This window comes from Berghia stephanieae, chromosome 1 (assembly GCF_034508935.2).
Source record: "Berghia stephanieae isolate SIO BIC M18660-M18661 chromosome 1, UCSD_Bste_1.3, whole genome shotgun sequence".
NCBI lineage: Eukaryota > Metazoa > Mollusca > Gastropoda > Nudibranchia > Aeolidiidae > Berghia > Berghia stephanieae.
In genome coordinates, this window is record NC_088360.1 from 10,383,891 (window position 1) to 10,408,775 (window position 24,885).

General features: G+C 32.3%; 2 protein-coding genes across 2 annotated transcripts in view; one reads left to right on the forward strand and one right to left on the reverse strand.

Annotated features, from left to right (window-relative positions):
• Positions 1-7,971, reverse strand: part of LOC144967660 (dynein light chain Tctex-type 5-B-like) — an 8,083-nt gene extending 112 nt beyond the window's left edge. The window contains exons 1-4 of the mRNA XM_078905190.1: positions 7,878-7,971; positions 7,004-7,129; positions 6,210-6,423; positions 1-3,676 (exon numbers count right to left, since the gene is read on the reverse strand). The exon at positions 1-3,676 is cut by the window's left edge and continues 112 nt beyond it. Of these exons, the coding sequence (XP_078761316.1) occupies positions 3,473-3,676; positions 6,210-6,423; positions 7,004-7,119 (534 nt within the window). The 5' untranslated portion in view covers positions 7,120-7,129; positions 7,878-7,971 and the 3' untranslated portion in view covers positions 1-3,472. The remainder of the gene's footprint in view (positions 3,677-6,209; positions 6,424-7,003; positions 7,130-7,877) is intronic.
• Positions 7,972-8,296: 325 nt separating this feature from the next.
• LOC144967669 (guanine nucleotide exchange factor subunit RIC1-like) overlaps positions 8,297-24,885 on the forward strand; it is a 32,657-nt gene continuing 16,068 nt past the window's right edge. Inside the window, exons 1-20 of the mRNA XM_078905199.1 lie at positions 8,297-8,537; positions 11,197-11,304; positions 11,720-11,805; positions 13,031-13,141; positions 13,440-13,582; positions 13,903-14,036; positions 14,739-14,830; positions 15,230-15,318; positions 15,785-15,929; positions 16,958-17,222; positions 18,147-18,344; positions 19,809-20,009; positions 20,387-20,552; positions 21,615-21,722; positions 22,430-22,560; positions 23,010-23,138; positions 23,469-23,565; positions 23,831-23,946; positions 24,394-24,440; positions 24,702-24,826. Coding sequence (XP_078761325.1) covers positions 8,397-8,537; positions 11,197-11,304; positions 11,720-11,805; positions 13,031-13,141; positions 13,440-13,582; positions 13,903-14,036; positions 14,739-14,830; positions 15,230-15,318; positions 15,785-15,929; positions 16,958-17,222; positions 18,147-18,344; positions 19,809-20,009; positions 20,387-20,552; positions 21,615-21,722; positions 22,430-22,560; positions 23,010-23,138; positions 23,469-23,565; positions 23,831-23,946; positions 24,394-24,440; positions 24,702-24,826 — 2,632 coding nt within the window. The 5' untranslated portion in view covers positions 8,297-8,396. The remainder of the gene's footprint in view (positions 8,538-11,196; positions 11,305-11,719; positions 11,806-13,030; positions 13,142-13,439; positions 13,583-13,902; positions 14,037-14,738; positions 14,831-15,229; positions 15,319-15,784; positions 15,930-16,957; positions 17,223-18,146; positions 18,345-19,808; positions 20,010-20,386; positions 20,553-21,614; positions 21,723-22,429; positions 22,561-23,009; positions 23,139-23,468; positions 23,566-23,830; positions 23,947-24,393; positions 24,441-24,701; positions 24,827-24,885) is intronic.

A 24,885-nucleotide genomic window follows, 5' to 3' on the forward strand; every position in this document is an offset into this window, starting at 1 on the left:
TAGTTTTCATAAAAATAAAGTAACACAAGGACTATTATATGTGGTATGGTAGACTTTGTAATAACCACAAAACAATAATTCAGAACTCTTTTGGAACAATATATTATATAGCAAGGAAGAAGTATTCGAATATAAAGGTTGCTGAAATAGCACATGTCGGTGTACGTTGATGAAATAGCACAAGAACGTTCAGGGTCCCAGTTAAGAAGTAATATTAGTACTTACTGTGTATTAACCACTCCCAAAAATAAAAATCATTAGGAAACAATAACAAACTGGTAGGTGTAATACACCATGTACATCAATTAGCAAAAAAATGTATAAAAATCAATGGGGAAAAAATATTAAGTTATTTGTACAAAATCAAAATCATAGAGCAAAGGAGTTTATATAGATAGTATGTGGTGTAGTCAAATGCTCACCAGTTATGGCAGACAGAACAATAACAAATGGCTACAATCATAACACAATCTTATGCTGATATGTGATCCAATGCCTCACAGGGCTATAGGCTATTATGTCGGAATGATTTAATTTATAAATAAAATCGTGAGAGTTGAGATAATCTAATCTGTTTCATTCCTCATCATGAGGAAATAGATTGGATATAGTATCTAAAAGTGTGAAAAGCTGCCAACTTCATAATTCCAATTATTTTGACTAAAAATTCACCATTCAGCATCTAGCTCACTCCAACATAATAATACCGTTTTAAGATGATGGGTCACATATTGCCAGAAGGATCGCATTTAGTAAAGACAGCTCACCTCTACGCTGGAAAATAGAGAACAACAAACAGGAGAGTGACTTAACCATATTCTATCTATATTTTAAAAAATTATCAATTGGCAATTAACTACATGAAATCAAATATCATCTTCACAGTGAGGTCAATGTTGAAAATATCAATAGTAATTCAGTATGATACCCTTTTTCTACATAGATAAAATGAATTGTGAAAGCAAACACTCATCCGCCCATCATATGTTAATAAATCCTATACAGTTATTCATATAAATGATATCCATCTCTTTCAAAACCCTGTTTCTGACATTTTAATAAGTTACCCAGAATTTCGTATATAAACCTTTGAGGATTTGTGAAAGAGAGTGCTTGTCTTCATTGCCATTTTAAATGAAAATTTATTCATGTTTGTACCTCAAATGCACGGTTATCCTGAACTTTTTGTGCTGCCACATTGGCGCCATGTGAAAATCAAAATAGAAAAGCAACAGTGTAGAGCACATAAACAATGCTGCGATAAAAAGCTTACTTGTTAATAATAGTTGAAGAAATAATTGCTTTTTGCCTCACTGTTTATCGGACTATAGTAATTGCAGTGTATTTCTCTACTCATCATTGCATGATGACATTGATTCAAAAATGATTTTGGAAAGTCTGCTTCACGGAATCCCCAAACAGCTTCATAAATTGTTTTTAGACTGTTCCTGAATACATCTTTTTTGTTTGTTTGAAAACAACATCATATTTTTAAAAAAAGAAGGGAAACATGTCAAAGCAGCTTGGTAACAATTTTCAACTTTGAATACTTTTTTTTACATTGATAATATCCAACAAACTTTTGTCACAGCAGCAAGAGAGGTTAATTCAAACGTGATGTTTACACAATATTACATCAAAAATAAAAGTTTAAAATATTGTAAATCTTTATAAAAACGCCTTCATTCATTCTCTTTTTAAAGAGTACCAGTACAAATACCCTACCAAGCACGTATCACAGAAAATGTCTTATGAACACATTTGTGACTTATCTTCTCAATCTGATATTATTTCATTGTGGACAAGACGCTAAAAAAATTCATTTACAGTTTAATTATTTTTTTTAAAAATTGGATCATGTAATGGTCTTCTCTTGGTTAGAATAAATATAATTTCTTTAACTGTAAAAAGTTCACAATTCATGATTCTAATCATTTGATTTTAACCAGTTAACTGGAAAGACATGCATTAAAAAATTTGGCCAGAAAACTTGTCCTTCAAATATCAATCCATTTATATGACACTCATCTTGGCAAAAACTCTCAAAGAGAGTTTGAGAGTTTTTGCCAAGATGAATATCATTTAAATGGATTGGTATTTGAAGGACGAGTTTTCTGGCCAATTTTTAAAATATGTGTAATTCCAGAGTACGGAAGTTAACTGGATAAATTTCATTTTTAGCGTCTGGTTTAAGATGGACAGAATATCAGTTAGATGCAGAAAGTCACATATTATTATGATTTCAGTCACAAAAAAAAACAAAGACCTAATATTATCTCATATTGTTTGGAAACTTTAAATGATTTTAGAAGAGAGGTCACACCACACACTCTAAACTAAAAATACTAGTCTACTTTTATTAGATGAAAAACAAAAAAGTTGTGACTAACCAATTAAATAGTTTTAATCGCGCTCTTTACCGGTTTATCATGAAAGCAACTAGTTATTGCTATGAACACTAGAGTGCTGTCTAATAAAGTGAAGTTCCTATGAATAGTAAAGCATTATTTATATTGCAAACTAGCATTTTGATTCACAAGCATCAAGATTCAATGGCAAATAGCATTTATGCGACTAGTATATCATTATGTTTAATACAATGACATGGCATGAAAATGATATGAAAAATGAAAATTGTCATGATATTAAAAGGAGCAAAACAAGTGACGGTTACAGTCAAAGTCAAAGGCCGAAAAGTGAACAAAAATAACTTCATCAGTGGATAAATCCATCAGATTTTACATTCCTCTGACGAACTTACTTGACAACAAAATTGTAAAAAAAAAATAAAAAAAAAGGAATAGAAAAGAAAGAAAACTTTAGAAATTACTTCCCTTATTGCACCTTTAAAAGCAAACTTAATCAAATTGTGATTTTCTTATGAAAACATATCTAAGTTGTTTTAGCTAATAGGTATGGAAATAATTTATTATAAAAATACAAACGGTTTCTTGAAAATATGTAGGATGGATGATATTGATTTATTCTTAAAGCCTTTTTTACCTTGTTTAAAAGGAAATTGAGACATAATAAATACACTTTTAAATGAAATGTGAAGAATTGCTTAATAGAGCAAAATGATAAAGGAAGACATCACTATAGAAAAATACTGAATAGGTGTCCTTAGGTTTTGCTAGAAATATTACCACAGCTCAGTGATCAAAAACGTATTACAATTTGTAATATCTAAGAATTTAATGCATATCTCAGTAAAAAAGAAAAGATTCGTGTAGAATAAAAAGTCAAGGAGTAAGATTTAAAGATGAAATAAATTCTATGTTAAAATTTATATTTCAGTAAATCACGTGACATGTGAAGAATTATAATTTAGAAAAGAAAAGAAAAGAAAAAAAATGGAAAATGACAAATACATTTTTTTTTTTACATTTTGCAAAAATTGCAACGAATATTTAGTAAGTACAATGCTTGAAGTAATGAAAGAGCAAACAGTCAACAATTCTTATTCAAAAACTCATTCATAGTAAACTCCATAAACAGATGCAACTGCGTATATAGATTTGTTTCTGAACTCGTGTGAAGAGAAGGTATCATTAGCTTCATCCCATAAACATCTGCTACCAACACGCATGCCTTGTGCTTTTAGTTCCCCAATTTGTACCAGACAAATGATTTTGTATCGAGGAATCATGAGAGATTTCACTCTGGCCTTGATTGTCTGCAAAGAGAGAAAGGGAAATTAGATATAAAGTTTTGATTACTGTTATTACTTTCATTTACAGTATATTATTACTATAAATAAACTTATTACTAATGCTGCATGAAAATTAATGAAAGAAACATAGCTTTGATAAATAATATAACATGTGCATTCGTGTCAACCAGCGAAGCAAATCCCAGCTATCCATTAGCTGCTGGGTGGAAAGGAAAGGAGAAGAAGCAGAAAATAATTCCAACAAATTTGCACTAAAAATTGTGTCAGTACAGACCCTCCATCAATAATTATTTGGGCATTTATTTAGTGCTGTATAATACAGTGCTTTGATAACCTATTTTGTGATAACACACTTTACATAATCCAATGCTCGTGTACAACCAATTTTTTTGTATTAAAACAAGCCTCTAATATCCATTTAATAATCCATTGTTTTTCGTTAAATACATAACAAAGCTACATGATTTTAATGAGGACCACCTAAATCAAAATCGGTTAATTTAAAACCCTGTCAATGTTTATAATAAAAGCACAATTCAAGTCAGAGTGTTTAAATAGATATATTTATTCAGATTTAAAAAAAAACACAACATAGTCCACTTGGGCGGAGAGTCAGATCAAAATTATAATTAAGTCATTTTTTGCAATGTATCAGCTCTGATTCCAATGTTTTTCACATGTGGACGTGTTAACTCCAACAAGAAGAAATGCATTAATTTCAGTATAATATATGGTCATGAAGGGATAATTGCCTTGTCTTTTGTTTTTGTGGTTGAAGAGAGAGAGAGAGAGAGAGAGAGAGAGAGAGAGAGAGAGAGAGAGAGAGAGAGAGAGAGAGAGAGGGGGGGGGAGGAAACGTGGCTTCATCCTATCAACCTACCTACAATGTGACATTTGTACTACAATTACAGTACTCCTTCAATCGGGCAGTATGTTACAAAAAATGTCAATTCATTTAATGTTTCCCAATGCAAGAATACCAACATTGTTAATTACCAGTATTCTTTCTTTCAAACAAAGTTGAAAAGTTTTAAAGTTGAATACAAAGTTTTACAACATGTAAACTACAGCTATAAAGAATCACAATGTAACTTAATTCACTGTGTCGCTTTGGTGCGGTGGTGCTGTCATGGACTCACAACACAACATAAATTCTCCAGGAATTGCACTGGCTTCCTGTGAAGTTTAGGATAGAATTTAAGATATTGTGCTATGTTTTTAGATGTCTTGATGGATTGGCACCTGAATATTTGCAGGAACTGATTAAAAAATATGAACCCACTCAAAATTTAAGATCATCTCAGTCCTAACTTCTAAAGGTTACCACCTCAAAATCCACTTTTGGTAAAAAGCCTTTTCATCCATTGCTCTATGTCAATGGAACGCACTCAGTCCTCAGACAAAGTCCTGTGAAAATTGATCATCTTTCAGGAAATGTCTGAAAACGGAGTTGTTCCGTGCGGTTTATTTTTTTATGAAATAGATGTTGCTTAGATTTTGTTTCTGTGTTCATGCTTATTATGTAGTGTTGTGATTTTGTTTTTTTTGTTTTGTTTTGTTTTGTTTTGTTTTTAAAAGATTTTTTACTATATAAAGCGCTGCAGAGCATGATAAACGTGGATATTTAGGTGCTATATAAATTCATTATTTATTATTATTATTATTATTCATTTATTTTTAAATTATGTTTGGAGCCTTGATAATTTTCTTCCTATCAGAAATATATGTTAACTTCACTAGGTTAATAAAGCAGTGTTATTTTGATCGAACAGTTGTACTGGCACCTAAATGACTTCATTGGAAAGCTCATATTTATAATGGGTAGGCGTTGTATTAATAATGTTATCTTTTTCTCTTTGAATTTTAATAATTACTTAAATCACAGTATTTAACTAAATTAACACAAATTCTTTAATAACATATAAATTAAGATATCTGCTTAAAAAATTAAACCGTTTTTGATACAAGAACAAAAAATCCTACCCCCCCCCCCCCCCCACCAAACAAAAAAAAACACAACGTTTTTATATAGCACAGTTAAAGGATCTAAAGTCAAGAGATTTATTTTGGCTAAATTCACAAATATATTTTTTGCTTATATAAAGAGTCTTTATTTCCAAAAACTAGAGATGGTAAATGAGCTACTGAGATGGAGAGAAAAATAAAGTGAATGAATGTTACTCATATAAATGGAGACAATACAAAAACAAAGAACGTTTTGGCCTTTAGTCTTCCCAGGTTAAGTACAAAATACATAGAGTATGACGAGAGAAAGAAAAATAATAAATTTACGTTTCTCTGTCTCCCCTTCCATCCCCTACCCTCTATTTTTTCCATCATAATTTGACTTCAATATGTAATTTTTTTTTTACTTTGTGTGTTTTGTGTATAACCCGAGGAACACCAAAGGCTGACACATTATTTGCTTTGCATTGTCCCCTTTTTATATGAGTCACATTCTCTCACTTTATTTCCTACTATTTTTTTTTCAGATCCAATAAAGTGGATCTCCTGACTAACAAATGTAATAACTTACGTCAGAAAGTGTTTTGGTCATGTCTCTACAAAATTCTGGTCTGTACTGTTCTTCCGATAACAAGTTCTCCATTGATTCTTTGATGATGCTCCGTACATGAGCATATGGAAATCTTTTGTTAGGTTCAAGTTGATAAGTATTCTCAAATTTGACAGGGGCATGATAATGATCATCGTGACCTGGCTCATCCATAAATGATACAGAACTTACAGACCTAGGGACAGATGAAAAACAAATCTACAACTGAATTATCCATAATATTCCCATAATACGATTTGAGGAAACAGAAAGCAAAGAAACTTCTTGCTAGCATTCAGACTAATAAAAAAAATAACAGTAATCATTTGTAAGAATCAGCTTGATTCATGTGACACAGTACAGGCAATGAATAAAAACACCATTAACTTTTGCACGTTGATATGCGCATATATGAATATCTGATTTTTATAGGTTAAATGGCTTGAACTTTTGTTGATATATTCTTGTTTCCACCTGGTCTGGTGATAATCAATAGTTAAATCAGTCCCGGCATAGAATTGGCAAACCCAGGTAAAATATATGTTATTTAAGAGGTAAGTCAATGGCGGAAGGGGGGGGGGGGGGGCTTATTATGTCTGGAATGATAATCTAGTAAAATATCAAATAATAAAGAAACATTTTCTCTCCTTTATTAAGCATCAGCGCATGCACAAACACAAACACACGTCAGGAAGACAAACATAAAACAATGACAAACTAACAAAATAAGTTTCAAAATACTGAAAAAGAAAATCTACACAAAAGCAAAAACATACCCAACTTTGTGACTTCGATCATGCCTGTTCAACTCACTGCTCGTCATGGACGATACAGACCCTTGTTTTTTCAAAAGCCTTGCGGCCTTATCTCTTGCTACTTCTCTGTCAGTCATTGTTGGCGGTCTGGTATAAGAGAACGTTTAGAGTGCATAGGTTCCAGTGATATAAATGAGTGAGTGAAACAGGTAAATCAAAATGTGTAAAAAAAAAAACAAACAACATAAAAACAAAACAAAACAACAAGACATCAATTTTTTTACGGATTGATTATATTTAAATTGTATTTTTCTAAGTCGTAGTTAATAACACTCAAATATGAAACAATACTGAATGTGATGCATGTGAAGTGATAAGAAAAAAAACAAACAAACAACAATCAACAAGATTTACTTGACAGTAGAATGCTTGGAAAGGTAGACAAAAGAAAAATTCTTAATTTAATATTGAGTAACAAACTTAATTTCAATCACTGATCTAGTCTTCAAATTAGGCTATGAGTATATGAAGAGCATTATATCATTATAAAACATTTTAACAATGTTTGTAAAAGGAACAAAAATAAAAAATAGACCCTGATACTGATGCAACGACTGGTCTCTATAATCGTTTGTATTGAATTTCAGCTTGGTTGAAAATTAAAGATAAAAGATGAAGTAAAAATATAATAATATAGTGAATAGTTATGCTAAACACAAATAAATTGTGAAAAAAAGCACAAGTTTGCTCATACTCATAATGAATGAACAATTTACTTTTTCATCACTAGAAATTGAGTGACAATAGGAAGAAAATAACATCAATAAAAACTTAAATAGCATTTTTTACACAATCAACGAATTACGCTTGGTGGTAAGAACCAAATAAAACTAACCTTCAAATTGCAATCTGGGCTGGAACACTTGAATTATTTGCTAATTTTCATAAAAGAGAAGTGAGGACGCTCAAGCGTTTTCCCGGTGTGTTCAGTTGCTAAGAAACAGTTATTCCTCTTGAAAATTCGTATGGGATTGAATTCCAAACTAATTACAAACAAGATAAGAAAGTTCTTTTATTTGAATTATTAAGCCAATAAATGAATAGTTAAAATATATAAAGTCAATAATTCATAATTTTAATGACGTATTATTGTCAATTTACATCGTTTTAAGGCTTTGTTTACATTTGTTTCCAAGCTCCTTTCGAACCATAAAGTTTGTCACTTCCGGGTAATCTAGAGAAAAACAACGAATCTTATCTTTAACATAATTGGGCTGCTAAATATAGTTAATCCAATGGAATTTAGTGTTTTATCTCGAGAGTTTAATTGATAAACAAGATGGCCACCTTCTGTGTACTTGTGGCAATTATCTCAATATAAATACGATTTTTAAAAGTCAGAAAGGAAAACACAATGTATTTTCCTATTGGTTGGCCAAAGAGACTAAAAGGCACAAATGGGTGTGTCAGTCAGGCCAAGCATATTGTCAGTAGTTGTGATCGAATGCTCTTTGCCATCGTAGCAGAAAACTCCATCACAATTTGGTATTCCAAGGTAACAACAACAAAATAGATCGGACGCAGTTTCTTTACATTGAATCGGGAAACATTTAGTATTGAATACGGCCATTAGAATTTAGCACATGTATTAAGTAATGCTTTTGATTATTGAGACCTCGAGAGGAGGCTAACTAGCTACACTTGCCTTCACACTCATACACTGGTACTGGTATCTTACTCTTACTACTTGCCCAACGCCAACACTCATCACTCAGCAGAGTCAGAATGAATGAAGTGCCACATTATTTATTAATGTTATTAGCAGCTCTGCCAATCCTTTCGATTTGATCGGTAAATTCCTGTTCTGTTATGTTCCCTAATAAACTCACTAACTCCCGATTACAGATTCAGATAGATTTTCCCGTTTCGTTACAGTTACACAGGTACAACAAGAGCTTCTTCACAGGGTTTTAGTTTTATTATTTTTTTTTTTTTAAAGCATATATCATATATACTTTATGATATATGGAAGTTTCTATGTCCACTATAGAGTGAAAATAGCTTGGTAGACTAGTTTCACTGTATGGTACAAAAGTGTGGTAGGCTGTTTTCATTGTACGGTGATATCTTGGAAGATGATTGTCACCGTACAGTGATAATGTTAATATTTTGGTAGGCTATTTTTTTTAACATGCTGTGTTAGTGTTGTAGATAATCAATGGGTGTCTTTAAATACAGATTTTATTTCATTAGTTATATTGCAGGTTTTAACCAATTTTTTATATAATGAGTGAAATTAAAAAAACGTAATTATAAAAGACGACGAATTTTTAATCTGCTTTATCCTACATCACAGGGTTTTTAAAGCTAGAAATTATGGCTGAAAAATGAAGATAGACATTTTAATGTTGTCACCATTGTTGACATTCATAGCTGCTTTATGAAAGAAAGAAGAAAAAATAACTTCCACAAAGTAATACAATCCAGCTTTCATCCCAATGATTAAATAAATAAGGTCAGCTAAAGAAAAAATGTGTTTTGTCTTTCAAATATAACAACAAACAAAAAAAGTTTAGGCAAACGTAAAAAAATAATGATTGCCCAACCAAATAAACAAGATAACAAATACCTAAAATCTGGAAAACAAAAACAAAAAAAGTCATGACAGGGAGTTGAGCCACAGACTGTGTAATGACGAGCGAATGTGCAGCCCATTGAGCTAACGGAACCCATGACAGTTGGACGTAAAATTGCATTTATTAAAAAATCTCAGTGGGTAGTAGTGCTTGAGATAGTTGTAGTAGTTGGGACTCGGCGGATGACAGTGCTTCTGATTGGCTGATACATACGGTGATAATAGCCTCCTTTACTATTTTCACCGCACAGTGATAACAGCTTGGTAGACTATTTTCACTGCACACCTCATTTCCAAGTATTCGTTCGACTTGGATCTGGTAATAGTAATAGCAATGACATGATGACATCATCTAGTAAGAGAATGACTAAAGTGAAAAAAAATAATTAGAACATAAAGAAAACAACTCATACTCTACAAAATGGACTGTAAGTTATTATTTTCTTTTATTTTCCCGTTGAATTTGTCATTAATAGTCATTGTGGCATGCTCAATTTTGACTAATTTAAAATTCTCTATTTGACATTTTGAGAAGTTGGCAGGTCTGTTAGTCACTCAATATAGCCAACATTTTCCATCGATCTATATCGATCATAAAAAAAAACAAACCCCTTAAATCCTACCTTTAAAATCACTTTAAATTTAAAGATGCATCTGCTTTCTCCGAAAATGTATTCCTAACTTGATAATCCTAGATGAATTTCAAAAGTTAAGTCTTAACTTATTGTCACGTTTAAAATATATCCTTTAACAGCCAAATGCGGAGATATTTATTTATTATTTTCATACAAAAAGCTCAGAGGAATTTAAACTAGAGCATTTATAAAGCGCAATATCCACTAAATGTGCTCACAGTGCTTTTCAAGGGGTCCCTGACCAACAGCAACTCGTAACATGTAGAACGAGACATTTAATAACACTATGCAAATTAGTGTGTTTGTATGACCTTTTCAGAACACACTTAATGCACAATGTGATCTGATAAGTTTACCTTGTTTTTGAAATGGTCAGAGTGAGTCTAATTACTAATTGTCTATTGCCACTTGGAATTAGATATAGGGGTGAGAAGTTCAACTCTCGATGCCCTTTGTTATAATGTTTTTTTAGGAACTTACTTTTTTAAGGTTAGTGTGAATAAAATCATTGTCTTATGAAATCTAAATGCAGTGGCTAATATTTATCCAGAAAATTGGCAGCAGCTGTAACTATGATGTTCATGTCTCATTTTACTTGTAACTCCTTCAAATATGTAAAACATACCTTTTAAACTAAAACAAACCAAAGTTTGTAAATAATAATTGAACCTTTAGTTTTGATGTTATCATTTCTTATTGACAACTGTATTTATGTAAATTCTTCTTCCTGAGAGGATGGATGACAGTCACCGGTTATCAAAAATTTTAAGCAGAAGTCAAAATATTTAAATTCACCATGTGACATCATTAAAGTCGCAGAACCATTTTTTCATGTTACTTATTTTTATGAGTTTTATTCTCAGAGATTAATTCACCACAAACATACTAATTCTGACCTGTCTATATCTATTGTTTATTGATTTCTTTTTTTCCTTTCCTCACAGCCATGTGTGCAGATAGTGACTCTAGTTTTGCCTTCAAAAGTTAGTTCAGAGATTGGCTCTCTTGTCAAAGGAGAATGGAAACCAGATTCATCTCTTTTAGCCGTTATGGTGGGTATTCCCAAAAGACACATCATGGTCAAAACATGCCTGCCAAGTGTAGGGTTTAATGAATCATATATAGTATGTATTGAAAGTCATTAATGTTATTTTGAAGAAGGTTATTTTGAATTCAGACCTTTTTGTAATGCCAGATGTTAACAAAGCTGTTTGCTTCATCCATAACTTTATGAAAAATAAACTTTGATGGAAATTTTCCTTCTGTGATTATGAGAATGTGGTTATATTAACATCCGTAACTTGTTACTGTGTCTTTTCAACTGAAAATATTTATTCATTTTAGTCTTCAAAATATCTTCTTTGCAGGCCATAAGTCAATCATGAGAATGTTTTATTTTGCTTTATAAAATTATTTATCAGATTTTATGTAATTATCTTAATTTTGATATCTGATTTGTGATTTCAGACTGATGACTGTGTTGCATTTATTAAGGTTGAAGTTGATTCTGATGTGCCCAATCACCATTGTCTATATGTTATGCAAGAAGGAAGGTATACTGGGGAAGAACAAGTCCTCAAAAAATGATTCTTTGCTTTATTCATAATTTTAAAATGTAACATTCTTTCAAATGATTTCTTTATGTGAGATAATTATTATTTCATAAACTATGTGGATTAAACTTATTCAAAGACTCAAGTCATGAGTCTTATTGTCATCGAAATGATGAAGCTTGGTTATGTGAATAATTCTCTTTATGAGCTGTAATGATTGATCTAATGGTTGTAAAAGTAAAATTTAAATAATTTATAAGAGTATGATAATGGATCTCATCATTATATGATGAGATATGAGGATTGATTATTGTACAAGGGTTAAATATCACATTTGAGCTTGTGCCTGTAGCTGGACATGCAAAAGCATGTCACAATTTTCTCATAAATACATGCAATTTAATTCCTCTTTATATGTCAATTTAATTTTTAAAAATTTAGCAAGGATTTCATCAGTCATGACAGAATAGTCAAAAGCAATAGATGTATCTGATTTAAATAAATTTATACTACTTATATTGATATTCTCAGTTGTTATCTCCCCATAACTCAGTATAATAGTGACATGTCATCATTATGATTCACACAATTAGTTTATCTTATATATAGACAGCATAAATATACATAACATTCTTAAAATCTCATTATGAATATTTCATAACGAGATGCGCATGACCATGAGAAGCTCATTTTAATCAAAAGAATGGCGCAAATTTCCATTAATAGTGTAAAATACAAGTATAGAGAATTCTTGACTCATACTGACGCAAATAATATTATCAAAAATCATATAAGCAATGAACACATAAACATAAGTCAGTTTTTGTTGGATGTCAGTGCTAAAATCCTGTATCTGTCAAAATTAAACATAGTCTTATCCATTAAACTTAAATATTGTATCGTATCGTATCATTTAAGAGCTCATAGGTTCCAAAAACCTGTAAATGCTTTGTATATCTTTCATGCATAGATACAATTTATCAAAATTAAATAAACAGCATTCAATTTTATTTGATAAAATTTATTATTGAATATCGAATACATCATTCGGCATGTCCAGCTTTATAAGTTCGAAAATTTCAAATAATTTTTCATTGCACATTTGTTGGGTTCTTTTTTTCTTTTGGAAACACTTTGTAATAAATATTCGATTTTGATTGTTTGCAAAGTTTGCAGTGTTTTTTGTTTTATTTTAAGTACTAACAAGCTATTAAATTTCGTACAGAAACCCAGTTCCTACTAAAATCAACATCAATGGAATCCTGGACAGTGACAGTATTCCTGCTCTCAAATTGTCCTATGCTGGCTGTGTTAAAATGGATGCACAAATATCCTGGTACGTAAAATGATAGCTTTAAAAATGTGTTTTCACTACTATTATTTAAGCAGGATTTTAGGATTCTTGTAGATTGAATTGAAAATTTGAGATCTGGCTGAAAGTTTTGTGATAGACATTGTCATGAAATTGAGAAAAATAGACCAAATCAAATCTTATTTAATTTTTATTCTTCTGATGTGTAGTTACTGACTTAACAATTGTGAAGTGAACACTATTTTCGTGCATTACTTTGTGACTTTATGATTTAGGTATACTTGGTAGTCTGGTATATATTATGTGATTTTTGTTTCATCAGCTTCTTGTCTGTTAGAGATGAACTGGTTGTAGGAACAGTGGATGGCTGTCTGAATCGATTGAGATGGTCAGGGAACAAAAACGAGAAGGCTACGATTCATTTACATGACATTCCAGTTTCAACAGACCTCCAACAATTCAGAGGTATGATTATCAAATTTTTCCTAACATTAGATTGGTTACGTTGTTACTAAGCGAGTCAAATTTAAATCAATGAATAATGGAAAATTGCATGCTTTTGTATTTATTGAGTTTATGTATTAGTGATAATGTTTTTAAAAATGTTATAAACATAAAGGAGGTGTCCAGGGATGGAGTTTTTTAATTTATTGCTTCCACTTTGGGATGAATGCTTCATGGGATATTATTATCATATCATTTTTTTTTTCAATTTGGTTTTAATATTGATATGCGTGTGTAAATTAATTTTGGTTACTTTTATCACTTCTTGATTGCCCATTCAGGTGTTAAAATGGCTGCCAGTGAGTGTTATGTGACAGAACTAGAGTACAGCCCAACACTTGGAGGCTATAGTATGGTTTTGTCATCAGGGAGAGCTTTGTTTGTCATCCCTCCTTCCAGTAGAGGGGAGAAATCAGTAAGTTAACTGGATTTTGGTTCATTTGAGGAAATTGCTACAATCTAAAGTACTTCAACAAATATAATTTTTTTCGTGGTACTTGGAAAAAACAAAACAAACTTAATATCAGTACGAATGCCATTCAGTTTTATATAATGAAGTAAGTTGAAGAAGCTTGATCAGTACTTGTGCTTTATGTTAATTAATGAGTTGTTTTGCTTTGTTTTCCTTTCCTTCCTGTCTCTTTGAAAATATTTTTTTAGTAATTAAAAAAAAACAAAACATTGTTTTGTTCTATTCAAACATTATGAATTCAGTAATTTAATTTTAAGAATTCCCTATAATGCATGTGGAGGAATTCTTGTCTCACAAGCAAGGGGATTAGTATCAGTCCTTGGTGGAGTTGACAATTTTTCTGACCCTTCTGCCCATCCAGTAGTGATTTGGTTGGTGGGTTTGTTAGATCTGATGGAAAATTCCTTCCAAAATACCAGTGTTCAATACAAAGGGTAGTGATCATATGTAAGAAGTGTTAAAGTGCTACAGAAACCAGGATAAACTCAAGCTACATGGACCTTTTAGCTCTGAAGGATTGCTTTTCTTTTATATTTGAGCTCCTCAAAACCATTAATACAGGTTGTATGCATCGTCTGAAATTATTCTGATAAGTCTTTGGAATCAGCTATCAAATAAGTAGTCCTTATTTTTATCTTTCTTCAGAGTGCACATGGTGTCTGGGCTCAGGAAATCAACACTGCCTCATGCGTGGCTGTCAATCATCGTTACCGACTTATAGTCTTCGGATTGCAAGGGTAAGTGAATTGTCCCCATTATTTTTTTATTGTGTCGAAATTGAGTTCCATATAATTATTATTTTAATGTGCAACTCGTTAACTACTTCAAGGAATGGCTTTAATACGAAAGCGTGGATATGGATTTTGTTAATTTTATTTCCAAGAATTTTAAAAAACTAGGGATAGAGATGATTATGTGCCACTGTTTCATAAGACATGTTATTTCAGGTCATGTTTGTTAACTTTTTAAAAAAATGAGAAACTGGTACAAATCCACCTCTTTGGAATACATCGCCTTTTTTAAATTGTTCATTTCCTTTTCTTATTTGATCAAATGCTAAATGAATAATGGACTAATAGTTTAGTTTTAATTTATTCCAATAAATGACCAGTGTATTTTCTCTTTTTTTTTTTCAGTGGTGACGGAATGGTCTATCACCTAGATGAAGGAGTTGGGGCTTTAGAATTGTCACACAAACTAGTCATTTCAAGTAAAGAATTTCCAGGTATATTGAAAGAAACGTACATGACATGATTTAGAAAGTATGTTCAACAGAATTCATTATTTTTATGTTGTCACATTCACTTAATATCTTATAGCAGTGTAAAGGTCTACAAAATGATAAGCTCAAGACAATGCATAAATTCACCTTTTTTTTTTCGTCCACTCATGGGATGGGCTGGAAAATTCTTGTGACCATAGACATAAGAAAAACGGGTGTTTGTGTTTTTTTTTGTTTTTTGTTTCCCTCTTGTAATGAAGTTTTTGTCCTGAAAATTGACCCCATGTGGAAGTTTTTCTTCTTCTCCTCGTACTCTCTGTCCACCACCCAGTAGGTAGGTAATAGGGGGATTCAAAATCTGACAGAACGATTTGTTCAGTTCTTTGACATTGTCATGGAAATAAGATTGGAGAGCATGTCAATTTAAATGTTCTTTAAACTTTTATTATTTCCTTTTGCTTATTTGTAGATGCCGGCTTAATAGCTGGATCTGTTACAAGTATGAAGTGGACACCAGATGGTACTGTTCTAGCTCTGGCATGGAAGAATGGAGGACTGTCTTTATGGAGCATGTTTGGATCACTCCTATTGTGTACGTTAGGGGGAGATTACAGGTAAGGCATTTTGTATGCAGGGTATAGCTAACGGCTTTGTTTCCAAAATTTTTATTCTTGTGATTAAAATGAAAGGCTATTCTTTGAGTTGTTGCTTCTGTTTATTATTATGTTATACTTGTATATTCTGCTTTTTTTCCCTATATATTTTTATATATCTCTGTCATGGGCCTTTATAAAGAATAAAGATATTTCATTGATTCTGAAATTAATGATACTATTTTATCTAAAATAAAAAAAGATAAAAGGTGTGCCTATTCCAGAGAAAGCTTCAGTGGGGCTATGTGGTCTTGTCGTTCGACACTCGTTTTCAGATCATAAGGTCCTGATTTCGATCCCCGCTCTGGGCATAGTTTAGTCCTTGGAAAAGGCTCTTTACTCACATTGTCTCACCAAATTTAGGAGTAAAATGAGTACCTGGCTGTTAACAGCATTGTCTCTGTCCGAAAAAATTGTAATATTGCCTAACAGGCATCATGTCTCGTCCTACATGTTAAGTATTGCTGTTGGCCATGCAACCTTTGTAAAGTGCTTTGAGCACTTTTAGTGGATATTGCGCGATATAAAAATTCAAGTTTTTAAAAAAACACAAACAAATTATTATGTATTATTACATTTGGGATAAATCTTAAGAACCTTGCTGACCTGATCCTGTGGTTTACATGTTTAAAATATAATTTAGGGATGTTTATAAAGTGAAATTATGAGAAATAAAGTGTATGGAGAAGTGCCAGATGAAGACAGAATAAAAGTGTCATGGTGTCAGAGAACCAAACCCAGTATGGTTGGATAGCTCTCTGACATGTGATATTTTAAATCTCTGTTTTCACCTTGCACTTCTCCATACATTTTATTTCTCATCATTATTGATGTTAGTGCCCACTCCACCAATTTTTCTGAATATATTAAAACGAGTATCTTTTGATTTAAATCTTATCTAATTTGAGTCAAATTTTTGTTTATCTGAAATTTAGAGATGCAGTTTACAGACTTGAATTAGCAATTAATGGATTATCCATTTCTCCTAGTTGTCCGGATGACAGCAGTGCATTGTATCCACCTCCCATCTACTCCATGGAATGGGGATTGGAGGGCTATCATCTATGGATGGTCACCATGGGAATGAAACAAAATAACAGCAATACCTCCTCATCTGATCTGGAAGAATCATTTGTTGATGAATGTAATGGAAGCCACCATGCTGGCGCTAACGGCCCCACTATCCCTTCAGATTCCACAGAACTCATGCAATTCCAGTTTTTAAAGAGTGCCCTGACTGTCAACCCTTGCATGGTGAGTGAGTTTGTTGAATTATTGTAAAGGAAAGATTTGGCTCTTGTGTCATAGTGAATCTCTACGGTTCCCTTTGTTAATTTTTGGAAAAGACAGGTTTGGTTCTTGATTCCTTATTAATATATATTTTTTGTTCCAGTGTGCAAATTTTTCTGAGGGAGACATATAGCCCTTGATTCCTCTTTGTTTTTTTTGGGGTTTTTTTGTTCATTAACGTGTAAAAATATTATTTACAATGTTGAGGTCTGAATTGTGAGTGTTAATATAAGTCACTCGCCAAGAAAAAGCTGGAAATGTTTTTAATCAGACTTTTTAAATCAACTCCGTGATTAACGCATGTTACCCAATATTTTGAAAAGCAACACAAGGAGGACAATTTCTTGTCTTCATTAAAGTGTTTCTTTTTAAGTACTCGAGTTGAACTTTCATTTTTTTTAAATGGCTTGTTATGTTTTTGTTTTCCTTTTATTTTTTCTCACTCTTGATAAGTAATAGCCTAATGGTTTGGCAGTACACTGTAACCTGTAGAGGAAGTTCTGGGATTAAGCCCTGCTTCAGGCACTCGTGTTTATTTTGTTTTTTCTTTGTTTTTGTCCTTGGGCTAGAAAATAAACCCCAAATTTGCTCATTTGGACACTAATGAGGATTCCTGATGACTCAAACGTTTGTTTGTTGGATTATCTTTATTCTATCATAGAATAACAGGGCTTTTTTTATGAATGGGATGAGCATATTATAATCTTACTTTATGGAGCAAGGGTGTAAAGTCTGTGTTTATTTGATTTTGAATGTATTGATAGTATGTATGAAGGCGGTTTCTAAATTTGAAATGTATGGAGATTGAAAGGTAAATTATGAAAGTGCCTCATATTTTTTAATGAATAAAGGATTGGAAAGATTGTAAATGTCAACCCTCCTTTTCAGAGCAACCATGAGCACGTATTTTTACAAGGTGAAGACAAGTTGTACATGAGTACAGGGGACACCATGGCTCGTTCCAGCTCGTCTCATCATCACGGCAGTAGCAGCAGTTGCAGCAGTAGTCATGGCTACATTGGCAACAAACAGTGGCAGGTCATTCCAATCTCTCACAGCTACCTAGCTTCCAACTGGCCAATACGAGTAAGGATACTTTGATCAATACTTTCAATATTTCAAGATTATTAAACCCCATTTTGTTTACTTGGACAACCTAGATAATTCATGTTGACAACAGAAATTTGTTTGATGGATTTTCTATATTCCTTCAGGGAATGCCTAGAATGCCTAGGCAATGGCATCGGTGGATAGGTGTAATTTAAAAAAAAAAAAATCAATATTTCCTTTTTTTTTTTTTAATAATTGGCTAGTGGACTTGGATCTTATATTTCATATTTTGGATCTGAATCTTGTAATTAAGTATTGATTAAAAGTTAGCTGTGGAGTACAGAAGAAAAGAGACATGGGAGGAAGACGAGAACAACAGATTTAAAGGTGAGGGAGAAAGAAGGGACTGATGCTTGACAGCACTCATGGTAGTAGATCTAAGATTGAAAGGTGAAAAAATTATGAGGAATGTGTCCACAGGCTGGCCGACCGTTATGACATTTCCAATTTTGATAACCAATTTTGTCCAAAGTACGAAAATATGAGAAAATTTACAAAAGCATGAAATGGTGAAATTTTCAAAAAGTCTGATATTTTAATTTTAAGTTTTTCTTGTGTTTTAAAACACACAAGGGCAGAGGAATAATGTACTCTGTAAAACAAATGTCTTTAGTTGTGAATTTGTACCGCTCCTCTTTACTCATATGAACCATCCCTTAAGTCAGGACTTTTATTGGTAAATTAACAATTGCATTTATGCTTCTTGAAATGAAAATAAATATGAATTTTTGTTTGAAAATGTGCTTTATTCTGGGTCAAAATATGGAGGAAAAAAAAAATTCTTTTGATGATAGTTGTTGGTTGGCAAGTCTGTGTAAAGGCCTTATGACCATTGTGTGCTAAGAGATTCACAAAATGGTTTATTTATTAGTTCTTATAAAAGCCATAGGGGGGTCCTGATAGCTCAGTTGGTAGAGCACTCGCTTCACACGCAAAGGGACTGAGATTGACTCCAGGTGCAGTCGAGATTTTTCTGACCCCCCATCCACCCAGGAGTGACTGGGTAACTGAGTCTGTTAGATTGTTAGATTTGGTGGAAAGTACTTTGCGGTAGACTAGCTTCCTACCCAAAGGACTGCAAGCAATTAGTTTGCTGTTGTCCATTTCACACTATAGAAACCGAGATAAACTCCAGCTCCATGGGCCGAATGGCACTGAAGGAGTACAAAAAAAAAAAAAAAGCCATGGTATATTTAAATTTACACTTTGCTCACATTTTCAGTATGCAGCACAGAGACACAGGTGCTAAGAGATTCAAGAAGTGGCTTGTTTGTTAATTACTGAAAAGGATAGGTATATTTAAATTTACACTTTGCTCACATTGTCAGCTGTGTATGCAGCACAGAGACACAGGTACCAAGAGATTTAAAAAATGGTGTAGTTATTAATTGCTGAAAAAGCCATGGTATGTTTAAATTTACACTTTGCTCACATTTTCAGTATGCAGCAGTAGACAGAGCTGGTCAGTGTTTAGCGGTGGCTGGTAAAACAGGGTTTGCTCACTATGCCCTGTTCAGTCGTAAATGGAAACTGTTTGGTAATGAGACTCAAGAGCGAGACATGGTGGTTTCAGGTGGAATTACCTGGTGGAAAGATTTTATCTGTCTGGCCTGCTTCAACATACAAGCACAGCGAGATGAGGTGTGTGATTTTAGTCCTGGTTCTCAGCATTGTCATTGATAATATTTTAATCACATTTAAGTTGAATTGATATTAACATATATATAATATGATAATGATGTGAAATGCAGGAAAGGTAATTATTGTGCTAATAAGTAATCATTTTCTATTCTCTTTTTTTTTTTTTACCCTCTTTTCTTTTGTTGGTAAAAATTAATAAATAACTTATTTAACCTTTTTTCTTTCACTTCTGCAGTTTTTCAAATTGAAAATTAATTCTTACTTTAATAGACACTTTGTTGATATCTGAAGATGAAACTTTGATTGTTATATGTGGAAATATACAAAGGTTTGACATTAATCATTCTCCCCCCCCCCCCTTCTCTCTTCCAAATCAGATACGATGTTACCCTCGCACGTGTAAGCTTGACAATACATTTTCACAAATGTGTCGCATACAGTCTCAAGTCTTACTGCTCAACACATTCCGAGACATCCTGATAGTATTCTGTGCAGACAGCCATGTTGCCATGTTTAGTTTGGAGAGGAAAAGTACTCAACCTAGTAAGTGTCATCAATTGTGAAAGAGTTTGGATTTAACTAGTTTTCAGGGATTTAATGTAATATAGTTTAATTTGAATAGAAACATGATTAACAATAAGATAATCTAGTATACCCAAATAAACAGATTAACGTCAATGAATATAAATTAATTTTTCGTGTAAGTTTCTTCCTTTTTCATGAAAATGTCTGTTGTATATAAAGCAAAATATATACCTAAAGGGCCATTGATTTTGGAAAATTTATATAGATTTTAAAAATTCATTTGTGTTCTGGCCAAGGAAAACTCACAGGAACGCGTACTCTTTTTCAAGATGAAGGCAAGATTCATGTTTAGCGCCTCAGGTGTCAAAATTATTTTTAAAAAAATCAATTTAGCATTTTATAAACCCACTTATTTGCAATGCTGAAAGCATTTGAGAATGTTCACCATAAATATGTTTATTTTATGACTTGATCAAAAATATACACATTTATGATAAATATTCTCTAAAAAATGAGTTAATTAATCTTATTTTGTTAAAGATATATGTCATCTTTAAGCTCAAATTCTGATTATTTCTCTCAGAGTCTTATTTTCAAATGATTATTAGATTCTATTTTTGGCATGCACGTGATTGTGTATCATCAAAATTTACTTTCAATGTTTTGTTTTGAATGTATGGTGGTCTCCTGTTTCATTTAAGTAATGTATTGGAAAACGATGGAAAAGTCATTAAATCAAAGTGGTACTTATCTGTTTCAAAGGGTCCAAACTATACAAATTGTACACTGTTATTTTTATTTGTTTAGTGTTTATTTGTGTAGTGGTTTTCTCTATCCAGCTCAGGGTTAGTGTTCAAAATAAGAGAAATTAACATCTTTATTGATCTTTGTTTAATAGAGGGTGGTTCTGTAAATAATGTGAGTCTTTATAATGAACATTTTTATCTTTACTGGTATTCCAACAACCCTGATAGATGAAAATAATATATTTATTTGAAACATTTGAATATTTATCAGTTTTTAAATGTCAATTTTCATATTTTTTCATAACCTACAAGTTTTCATTCGTCTCATCCACAGATCCCTCTGCTGTTATCACTAAAATTCAAGAGATATCTTTGAATAGCTTTATACCTCATCCGTTATGTGTGGCGGGAATCACCCTCACATCCCTTACCTCAGAACCAGGTTATTTTAATTTTTTTTTTTTTCCAATACGTTTTTTTTCTTTTCTTTTAGCAATTGATTGTTTTTGTGTTTTTAATCATTGAATCATTTTTGAATGTCAAAAGAGGATATTCAGCTTAAATTGATATTATGGTGACATGGACTTGAAACAGAAAGTACATGCCTCCTACGACAGTACTTTTGTCCTTGTTTGCACATAATTGATTTTATCTGAGTTAAGAACGATATATTCTATGTACCAATGTGTTATATATTTTATTTTATATTCAGTTTTTCTACTCTTTTTTCCATGGTCTTTGACGTGAAATACTTTCCTCAGTATTTCTTATTATATAGGTACAAAACAAAAAGTATTATTATTTTTCATTCTAGTTTAAATATTGGTTTAATTTAGTTTTGAATTAAATTATCCTCTGATAACATTAACTGCTGTCTGATATATTTGTTGCTCCATTGCATTTTACCCTTAAATTATTTCATCTGAATTTCTCTTCTCTTTATCCGTTATTCCATATTTTTGTGCATTATTATGGTTAAACTATTGCTTATGTGTTTTTGAACACGATTAATTTATCATCTTTCTTGTACTTTCAATTTAAATGTACCCTATTTTTATTGTTGAAAAATGGAAGTAAAGGAATTGTAGTATAGAACAGGTTCTGTCGATCGTAATGCATTCATGTTTATTAATTTCTTTACTGGTACAGTTGGAATGAAGCCTCAGCCAGGGCTTAAAGAGGCTGAGTCATTACTGGTCAATGTCTCTGGAAAGCTTCTTATGTTTCAACGAGACAGATCAGGCCCTCAAATCAAAGAGGAGGGACCCAAGCATCGTGCTGTGAGTCATCTTCTTCTTCTTCATCTTCATCTTCCTCATCTTCTTCTTCTTCTTCTTCTTCTTCTTCTTCTTCTTCTTCTTCTTCTTCTTCTTCTTCTTCTTCTTCTTCTTCTTCTTCTTCTTCTTCTTCTTCTTCTTCTTCTTTTTCTTCTTCGTCTTCTCCTCCTCCTCCTTCTCCTCCTCATTCTTCTTCTTTACCATCATCAATCTATTGTTTTTAGTTCCCTTGAACTGATTGCTTTTTACAATGTTATCTTTTGTTTTTTAACTTTTAAAACAACACTTTCCTCTTTCTTTTAGGATTTTAACTCATTCTCTGTCTTGTCTCTTGAGACACCTTGGTGTACAAATTAACAACACACTCATGTTTAAATTAATTTACAAATCTTCATTCCTGCAATTATTATCAGTGTCGATCATCAAATAGATAATCTGGTATCCCTTCGCAGGTGCCTTTCTGTAATCCATCAGTCGTGGCCACATCGGTGGAAAATTTATGGACCACTACACGTGCCAATGTGGGCAAGGTACAGCTCATGGAGGCCATGTGGCTGGGCTGTGGGTCGCATGGTATGAAGGTAAGCTTGAATGTTTTCTGTTAATATTGTAAGATTTTTCTTTCTACTCTATATTGATCCAGCTCTTCTATATGCTACGAATTTTTTGGTCTTCTGATATCCTGGTTTATATTAAAGGAGCTTGCTTTTGTTTTTTTATGTTTTGCTTTGTTTTTTGGGGTTTTCTTTTTTCTTTTTGGCGACCATCAAGACTGCAATGATATTAATAAGTATGAACATTTGCAATTGTAAATGAACAAGGTTTTACCTTGTTATATATATTTCATTTTGATAACAATTCCAAGATGAGTTGTTTTATACTTAGCCTGCTTTAATTTTTCACCCCCACAGGTCTGGCTTCCACTGCGACCCAGAGATGAGGGAAAAGCTCATAATTTCATGTCACGTAAAATCATGCTCCCTTTCCGAGTTGATATTTATCCTTTAGGTATGACTACAGCATAACTCATATATGTTTGTTATTATTTTCAAAAATCTTTTGTCATACTGGTTTTTCATCTAATATTGTATTTTTATTTATTTATTACAATCTTTAATTTAGATCTTTGATGATTCTCCCTCCCTGAAATGTTTTAAAAAATATGCGTTATTTAAAATTCTATTCCCATTTCAATGATTTTTTTTATTCAGTTCAAAGGGGATTGGAATATTGTTGTTGAATCAGTTATGAAATTTGATTTCTTGATCTCCAGCGGTGCTATTTGAAGATGCTGTGATACTAGGTGCAGCTTGTGACGTAGTCTCCTATAGTTTATCTTCTCCATCCCCCTCCCACGTTGAGATGCCTTTCTGCACTCTTGACAGAACTGTAAGTATTAATTAAGTTAATTCCAAGATAGAAATCTTTTTTGGTTTAAAAGAATGGTCCAGTGATTTTACTTTAATAACATTTCCACTGCTACTGCTAGAGTGGTATCTCCTTTACCGAAGCCGGTATCCCATAATTCCCACTTTTTACCGGTATCCCATAATTCCCACTTTTTACCGATTATCTCAAACCATAAACAACTATTCCCACAAAGGATTGTTAATCATCAAGTTAACTCGGATTAATCTTTTATTTCATTCAATTATAGTGTAAAAAATTGTGTAGTAAGTTGTGTGTTGTGTTCAACAGCTAAGGGGATCCTCCAATCATTACATGATTATTTACACATTGTAAATACAATGCTGTAGCGTTGGATGTTATTTGATATGTAATCATGTTTATCATTAGTTAATGTTTTATTTTTAATTATTTTTTTTTCATCCACAGAGTCAAATCTACCTTCATCATATCTTACGGCAATTATTGAGAAGAAAGTAAGTCATGCAATTAGAAACATATTTCATGTGTAATTTGCATATGTTCATTCTGCCCTTTCTGTATTAATATCATCATCAACATCCTAACCTCAACCACCATCACAACCCCAGCTACTTATATCCATTCATCATCATCCTTTATTTACATTATTTTTCATTTGATTCTTCATGTCCATGCAAATTTTCTCATTTTTGGGATTCATACATCAGCTTTTTCTCTGTAAGTTTTCAAGACTGTTCCATTTTTATTTTTTTAAGCTTGGGAGTCAATGCTCTAGACCTTGCCCGTTCATGCCGAGAGTTGAGTTACTTTCCACACGTCCTTGAACTTCTGCTACATGAAGTATTGGAAGCAGAAGCCACATCTAAAGAACCCATCCCTGGTAAGTACTCATGTTTTCCATGTATTGAGCTTCATATGCACGTTTCCATTTCATTAACA